Genomic DNA, 8853 nt, shown 5'->3' on the forward strand with positions numbered 1-8853 from the left:
AGTTAATTTTTGTGTATGGTATAAGATAGGCATCCAGTTTCATTCTTTTGCATGTGACTGTCCAGTAGAAATCTCATCTTCCTGATAGATGAGAAGCACATTGGTGGCTTTATTACATGAATATAATCTAAAGGAAAGGGAAGTACTCAAATTAATTGAGCACTATGTACTAAGCATTTAACATATTAACCTTTTACCTCCTACACATCTTTGCTTTAATTGCTTAAATGTCACCTTCTCAGTGAGTCTCAACCCCTCAATTAAAACTGCGTACTCCTTTCTAGCATCACATAATGCATGGGACTTCTTATCCACTTTCTCTACTGCATTTTTTTCATAGCACTTATTTCCTTCTAATATTCTTTATTTGGATATGTTCTTACGGCCTGTCTTCTCCCACTAAAATATCAACTCCATGAAGACAGGGAATTTTTTTTTTTAAGATTTTATTTATTTATTTGACAGAGAGAGACACAGCGAGAGAGGGAATACAAGCAGGGGGAGTGGGGGAGGGAGAAGCAGGCTTCCCGTGGAGCAGGAAGCCTGATGCAGGGCTCAATCCCAGGACCCTGGGATCATGACTTGAACTGAAGGCAGATGCTTAACAACTGAGCCACCCAGGCGCCCCAGACAGGGAATTTTTTTTTTTTTTTTTGCCTCTTTTGTTCATTGCCGTATTTCTAGTACCTAGAGCACTGACCAGCATGCAGTTGGTACTCAAGAAACCTTCGCTATATGAATATTCCTTGTGAAACAAATATTTACCCACTGTGAGGCATTTTTCCTATTTGTGTTATAAAGTCTAGGCATGCCCATGTACTTGTAGCAATAAGAAGATGGAAAAAAGCAGAGCCAGAGTAAAAGAACCCAACTACCAGTTTGTGACTTTTCTATTCCTAAAGGTTACTCTTCATTGAGAAACCAGTAAAGAACTGAGCTCCTAATCTTCATGTTGAATGCTAGGTGACAGGACACCCTGACCTCTCTCTTCATTGCCTGAGTCTGAGGTCACTCTTGTGCTTAGTTCCTCGAAGGGATTCCACACGCTTACCTCAGCACCTTCCCTGTTCTGGGAATGTCCTTTCCATCCTCTACCTGTGGAACTCCCCGTTCACATAGTTCTCAGCTTAAACGTCCCTGCTTGAAAGATGGGGCCACAAGGACAAACAAGATGAATTCTTGTTCTTATGGAGCTGGCAAATCAGTAGCAGAGAGGGTCACAAAAACAAAATACAATTCCTATAGTGCTTTAAATGCTGTAGTAGAGGCACTGTGCATAATATGCGGACATAGTAAACGCTGCAGGAACAAATGATGTTACTAGCAATGGTGACTAAAGTCAAAAATGGAATATAGCTCTCCTTGTTCTAAAGTCAAATAAGCTTCAGGGTATTTTATTAGTCAATTTAGACTTTTCTCCAGATTTGGAGCAGAGGAGAGGAAAAGCAAAAAAAGGGTAGCCATGAGCCATGGTTAATCTACTTCAAGTAGTTTTGGCTGAATATCACCCAGAACGATTAAGTCAGCACAGATTAAATCAGAAAGAGGTCGGGCCACAGGCATATGCCTGTCAATGTTACTTCTTGAACATACAATGCTTACTTCTGCATTCTCACTGTTTATATTCTGCAGAAACTCTGAAACACTGTTTTCCTGGTGGTAAGTTCTGGCCTTTCTGTGCCCCAGCATGTCTTGGTTTTCATCACCTAAAGCAGTTGCTCCTGGGAAGACACAGATATACTAGGATCATAGACTGTGTTCAGCCTGGGGAAGACCTTGAAGGTCATTGAGTCAGACCCCTCCCAAATTTTAATTTTGTTTATATATAATTTTCCATTTGGAAAGCAATATTATTCCTTCACTAGCGCAGCTAAGATAATCACTGTTCATTTTTAATGTATTTCCTTCAAGTCTTTTTCTATGTATATTTTTCTACAGTAGTACTCATATTGGACATCCAATTTTGTTGTCTTCTTTTACTAAACATTGTGTCATATATACTTTAATTTTTTCTTATGCAGCCCTTACCACCATTGTAATGGTTTTAGTGGTTTATCAAATAATTTCTAGAAAAATCTTCTGAATCATCCTCCAATTGCTACATTTAGTATTTGTAGTTTTGTGGGGAAAGTGATTCTATATATATGAAAGGAAATATTTCACCATACATAGATTTTTCTATATTTTGGACTTTTCCTTGGGCTAGATACCTGGAAGTGTGTGATGGATGAGTTTGAGAATGTGAGCACATATATAGCTCATGATGCAGGTTGCCAACTTGTTTTAGAAAGAGCGCTGGAACCGTTGAAATCAGTTAAGTCTTCCAATGTCACTGTACCACCTAGGTCAGTAAATTGAAGGCTGGATAAGTGAAATGACCACCCAAGGTCACCAGGTGTCTGCTTATGTCTGGTTCATAACACAGAAGCGCTGATCTAGTTCAGTGTTTAGAGTTTATTAGGTTACCTTTACCTGTCCTTTCCATAAATCTCTGTACATATTTGCTAAAACGATTTTTCACAAATATTCTAGATACATTTGTAAAGTGGACATAAAATTTCTTTACTTTCATTATTATTAATGTCCAATAGAAAATAAATAGGTATTCACAGTGTTATTTCAGATTAAATTGATAACATTCATAATATATTTTTATATCTTTTTCTGCCTTCTAGTTACTGTACAGAATATGGATATATAATTATACAACCCACTTCATTGATAGAAAATCGACCAAACTTTATTTGTGACTGAATAGAGTTCTACTTTCTTCTTCCTTCTCCTTCTCCTTCTCCTTCTTCCTTGCTTCGTAGGGATCATAGGGATGGTCACGGTTTTGATTATGATGAAAGCCACACACATGCACACACACACAGGCACACACAAACACACAAACACAGGCACAGAGATCTGGTACTCCTCGAAAATCTGTCTTCTGATAACACACTAACACTGATTTATAGTATGTGTATTGTGCTAACTGCCACTGCTAAAAAGTTGACTGTGTTCTGCCATCAGCATTGGAGTATAAGAGTAGTATAAGCTTGTAACATGAGGAAATGAAATAGAAGACAATTTATTTCAAATACAGTAATTCCAAGTTACAGAGTTGTGAATACTGATGGATATTTGTTTTCTTTTTTATGAAAGGTCAGTCCAGCTCCACTTCAGAGGATGCAATTGGTGATATGTATAAAACTCGAATTCCCAGCAAAGCTCTCTCCCTTAATTCCTTCCATGCTGTCAGATACTATTCTAAAGTCATCCCTTCCTATGATGCAGCTGCCGTAACAAATCAGAACATTTCAGTTCATTTTCCATCAGCTGTGCCCAGAGTCTCAAAGTTTCTTCCTCAGCACTGCAATTCTGTGCTGGGCCAGACGTGCACAACGCATCCCAACTGTCTGGTAAGTCTGCTGGGGTCTTAGGTCAGACAGATTCTTTCATTCCAGCCATCAGGGGCCCCTGGCTGGCATTGTGTTGCTCATACTTTGGTCAGAAGTCTCTTAGACTGGGACCAGGTGTGCTTAACCCAGGCTCGCATTCCCCATGCTGCAGGACTGGTATCTAGATATCCAGGATCAGTGAATCTGGATGTGGCACTGCTGGTATGACCTTAAGTGGCCAGATGGAACCTGATTTCCTCTAGAGCCCCTCCCTTTAGCCCTCCTCCTTCTAGGATGCCACATCCCACCTCACCAGCCTCACCCTCACCTGGCCCCTAACTGCCTGCTTCTTGATCTCTTTGGCTGGCAGCAGCAACCATACTCTGTGAAAATCTGATCTTCCAACACCAACTGGGCTGATTTCAGATCCCAGATGTCCTCTTTTCACAGATATTTATGGAGCATCCCCTCTGTTCTAGCAATGTGCTAAGCACCAAGAATGAAGTGTATAAATAGACGGGATCCTTGCCTTAGTGTCATAGGGAAGTAGACATAGAAGCTAGAAATTGTGATCCACGCTGGGGCACGGAGGAGGAGCACCCTAGTATTTGTACTATAATCTGGAAGAAATATTGGAAGAAATACTATCTAAGCTGAGATCCGAAGAATAAGAATTAGCCCAGTAGAGCGGTCAGGAGTTGGAAGTGAGCAGGGCAATAGCAATCTAGGCAGATGGATCAGTATATATAAACAGTGGTATCTTTTTTTTTTTTTTTTTTTGGAAGAACTGTCCCGTTCTAGAAGAAGACCCAAACCAGCCTGGCCTGTTTTAAATGGACTTCCGATAACCTTACTATAGTTGTTAATAATTTTGCATATTAATAATAGCTAACATGTTTTGAGCACTCAATAAGTAATGTGCCAAATACTCTGTGTGCTTAATGTGGATGATCTAATGAATCCCTGGAATAATCCTTTGAGGTAGGTGCTACTATTATTTTCCAAATGACATCTATAAAATGGGAATAATAGTGACCTTCCCAAAAAACATTTATGAGAAAAATATTTTAAAAACAGTTACAAAGAAATTTTGAAATATGAATTATCTACATCTGTAATACTGTTGCTAACGATCATCAGTATACCAACAGGAAAACCAGGGTAAATGAAAAAGAGATTGTTTATTGTTCACCTACACTTCTGTGTGTAGTTTTTGTTGGAGAATTGTTGTAAGACAATAATTACTTTTAATAACAGTAAATAATACATTTTTAATGGGTTTTTTCACCTGAAGATTTCACATGGTTTTATAAATCATTTCATATTGCTTTAAGACATAGGAACTCTATTTGTGACATTATGAGTAAGAACAGGCCAAGATTCAATTAATGTGGTTTTCTTTCCCCTTTGCAGCAACAGTTTTGGGCATATTAATAGCACATGTTTGAAATTCACACTCTAGACCACCTATTGGGTGCAGTTTGACAATACAGGAAGAATGGAACAAAGAATGATCTTGAAAGCTACACCCAGAGACCTAATATCAAAAGAGCTTGCACTGTATGGCTTCTGATAAATGTGCTAAAAGCTTCTGCAGACGGATAGCAAAAGTGCTAGCCACCCGCTTTCACCTGTCTTCATATATACTTGGATCTCCCTAGCCAGAGCACTACAAGAACAAATGGCCTGGTGACTTAGACTTTTTTTTTTTCCCCTCTCACAAAAGATTCCACAATTTATGATCCACTTGATAAAATGGTAAGATTAGGAAGGTGCTTTGATACTCTGGCATCACTGAGTATAGATGTTGCAACCTGATTCTTATTTTTAGTATCACTGTGAATTCCTGTCACTCATTTCTAGGTGTTCTCTTTCTAGATCTGACATTTTAGAGTGCTTCCTTCGTTATTCACCATCCAAACTTAGATGTCTTAGTTTGAGAGAAGTGTTTACCTCCTCGCTTGACTCCTAATGAATAAATTGATGTGTTTGTTTCTGCATTTCATAATCCCTTGAGTGAAATGGTAGCTAATAGGTAGATTTTCCCTTCTGGATCTTCAGTTACAGCCTAACAGGTTTTTCTTTGTTTTTCATCTCCTCCTCCCTACCAATATTAGGAAAGACTGCTGAAAATAAGGGGAGAAAATATTTGTTTTATATTTCACCGAAATGGTCTTATGCATAATATAAGTTTTATTGTTAAAGAAAATATTCAATTTTGACCCTGAAAATGGTAACCTGTTTTTGTTTTGTTTAATAAATATGTGTTCCCTCTTTTAGTAGTATGATGTAGGGAATTTAATTTTACTTTTCAAAAAGTAAGATTTTTGAAAAGTTTAAATATTACTTTAGGCATAGCCTAATTTTTATGTTAAAACTGTGTAACTTTTCTTTGAGGATGCCATGATGATGGAACCTGTAGATGTTTGAAAAACTTTATAAAGGAACTAAAAGTTTCCAACTAAGATTCTATGCTTATTATTATAAATGTGTGCCCGACTCACTTGCTTTTAGGAGTGATTGCTTTGACGTTGTAAGAGAACCTGTTGAGGTATTTTGGGCACTCAAGACTACTTCCTGTGTTCACAACTGGTCTTAATTGTTACTGGGACTTGTACTTTGCATCGGGATTTCCCTAGGTGCACATGAGGATCTTGAGAGACAATCTGTGGCTGGGAACTCAACAGAAGACCTGAGGAGTGCAAGCCATACATCCTGGCTCCTTGCTGCTCTCAGTCCCCTTTTCCTTTCAACATAAAGAGCAAGGCTACTAGATCCATTGTTAAAGCTCTGTTTTTTCCAGTGCTGCTTCCCATGATCCTGAACTTCATGCAGGTGTCCAAATTTGTTTCTAAATTATGCTCTTCCAAGTAAGTTCAACTCTCAGCCTAGGAGGAAGAGTTAGTTGAGCCTTAGCCCATAAAAAAAGAGCAGGTTTTTCCTTTGTAGAATCATCTTGGCTGGTCGTGAGACAGTGGCAGTGTTATTTTTACAATGAAAAAGGTGCAAGGAGTTTGCCTAGAAAAAGTGACAGCTTGTAGGTTTCACACTGCTGATATAACAGACATTGTCCCTGTTTGAACAAGGAGGAAGGGCAGAAGCAAATGTTTATTGAGCCCTTTCTGTGGCCCAGGGAAATTATTAGACTTTTTCCTGAGGAGAAAGACTTAGTCTTCCTCACTTCTATATCCTCAATGTCAGCCATCTTGCTGGATGGATGGATGGAGGCACAGGCGCTTGGATGTGGAGACAAGAGATATAAGGGTCTGAACTTGAGTAATGACTATGAGAAAGGAAAGCAAGAGACATAGTCAAGCACTTAGGAACCCATTTGAAGTAAAGACAGATGGAAGAATGAAAGTTGATGTTTAGTAATCACTATAGTTTTCATTAATAGTTTATCAGTCTGTTTACATCTATTTCCTTCCCCTCTTTTCTAATATATGAGTTAGATGGTCTCCCAACATGGCAGAAATGACAGTACTTGGTAATGTTTATAAACACCACTGTTGTATGTTTAAAGGAGAACACTCAAATGTTGAATAACTCAAGAATTATCCAGTCATGTATTAATTTGTTCAGCAACTATTTGAGAGGCATTGTCTTAAATGCTGGGAACACAACTGTACATGAGGCATAGTCTTTTTTACCTTCTGTATCCAGGAACTTAGAGTCTACTGGGAGAGACAGGTAAAACAGAATTATGGTGGAGTTTGGTGGGTGTTATGACAGAAGAAAATATAAGGTACTACTGGGTACCTATAAGCATCAGGCATCCATTCAGGGGACTCATGGGAGGCTTTTGAGGATAGTAACATCTAAGATATCCTCCTTTCTGAAGTACTTGCCTCCTAATGTTGTTGTGAAGGTTAAATGAGATATGTGTACAAGTCCCTAAAACAGTGCCCGGGCATATACAAAGCATTCAATACCGGGTTGTGATAATTGTGATAATGATTAAGCTGAGATTTTAAGAACCAGGAGGCATAGCTAAGCCAGATGGCAGAGATGTGGGGACAAGTGAGGGAGATGAGTTTTCAGGCAGTGAGAACTGCTTTTGCAAAGGTACCAAGGAAAGCATTGCATAGCACAAATGGAGGAGTAAAGGAAATTCCACAGGGCTGTTCATGGAGTTCAGGTGTGGGATGGAGAAAGAATGGAGCAAAGAGACAGCCAAGGGCTACGTGATACTGCCTTGATTGAACTTATCATGGCACTCACTGCTGTCATGATATTGACATAATCAGCTTTTCATTTTAGAATCACTGCTCTGGCTTCAGTGAATTAAAGGCAGAATGAATTGAAGGGGGCTAAAACAAACTGGGGGAAGGGGGTGGCTATTTAGTAATTCAAGCAAGAGATGGCCAGAGATAAGTCATTGGCAGTGGGAATGAAGAGAAGTAGACAAATCTGATTAATGTTAAGGGGGCAGAGTTAGCAAGACTTGGTAGATGTTCCAGTATGGGGGTTGTGAAGAAGTAAGGCTAACACCTAGGTTTCTGGCTTTGGTAGCTGGACAGGTAGTACCGATGGCCACTGAGGGAACACAGGGAAAGAACATTTGGAGATCTGGTGCTGGAAGATGACAGTTCTGTGTGGGGACATGTTGTGTGTAGGGTATCCGCATGGAGGTTGCCAAGAGGCATTCAGATTTGGCTAGCAGAGGTGGGAGATCTGGATGAGAGATGATGTGGTCTGCAGAGTCATCACCCGGGATGGGGGAATGTTCAAGTTGGGGATTCAAACATTAAATGGTGGGATTGGCCTGGATGACTCATAAGGGCCTTCTAACCCTGCAATTCTATTATAATTCATCATAAGGAGTCAGTCGGGCAGGCCCATGGTGTTTCATGGCGTTGTAAGTTACCAGAGATTTGGGATGCTCTGGTAAAACCCTCAGAGGCAGAGGGCACAACTTGTCAGTGGCAGCTGTGTTTGTTTGCTGGTTATTTTTTGAATTGTGGGAAGTTTCTCTGAATCTCTAAGTTCTGAAAAATTCAAAACTCAGGCAATACTTGGTCTATTTCTAGTGTGAGAAAATAGCAACAAACCGCTCAGGTAGGTAATGCCTACCCCTCTTTGTGGGGCATCAGTTTTACTCTGGTCATTTCCCACCTAGCTTGCCTCATTCATTGAAGTGACTCGCCTGGTCTCTGTAGGTATTCTGGTGTGACTCCCATATAGGGAGATCACTTTGGGGAAGGGATGGGGCGGAGCACAGCATGTTAAAATTCAGATTCCCAGGCCATACCCCACAGGGTCAAATTGGTAGACTTGGCTAGGCTAATACTCAGGAATCCACATTTTAACATGGCCAGATGTGTTGTGGGTATCTGATTATCCTATTTAAAAACCCGAAGCACATAGGGACGCCTAAGTGGCTCAGTCAGTTAAGTGTCAGACTTTTGATTTCAGCTCAGGTCATGATCTCAGGGTGGTCTTGAAAGAAAGAAAAAAGAAAGAGAGA

At 39.8% G+C, this 8853-nt stretch overlaps 1 protein-coding gene across 2 annotated transcripts in view; it reads left to right on the forward strand.

The window, feature by feature from the left end:
- The window catches only part of SOHLH2 (spermatogenesis and oogenesis specific basic helix-loop-helix 2), a 50819-nt gene extending 45040 nt beyond the window's left edge, over positions 1-5779 (forward strand). The window contains exons 10-11 of one of the 2 annotated variants that reach the window (XM_025875032.2): positions 3151-3407; positions 4800-5779. In XM_025875032.2, the coding sequence (XP_025730817.1) occupies positions 3151-3407; positions 4800-4820 (278 nt within the window). In that variant the 3' untranslated portion in view covers positions 4821-5779. The remainder of the gene's footprint in view (positions 1-3150; positions 3408-4799) is intronic. The other variant, XM_073894674.1, reaches the window with a different exon arrangement.
- Positions 5780-8853: the final 3074 nt, after the last annotated feature.

The sequence above is a fragment of the Callorhinus ursinus genome, unplaced genomic scaffold (assembly GCF_003265705.2).
Source record: "Callorhinus ursinus isolate GAN/ISIS: 27379988/994484 unplaced genomic scaffold, GSC_fseal_2.0 scaffold7, whole genome shotgun sequence".
NCBI lineage: Eukaryota > Metazoa > Chordata > Mammalia > Carnivora > Otariidae > Callorhinus > Callorhinus ursinus.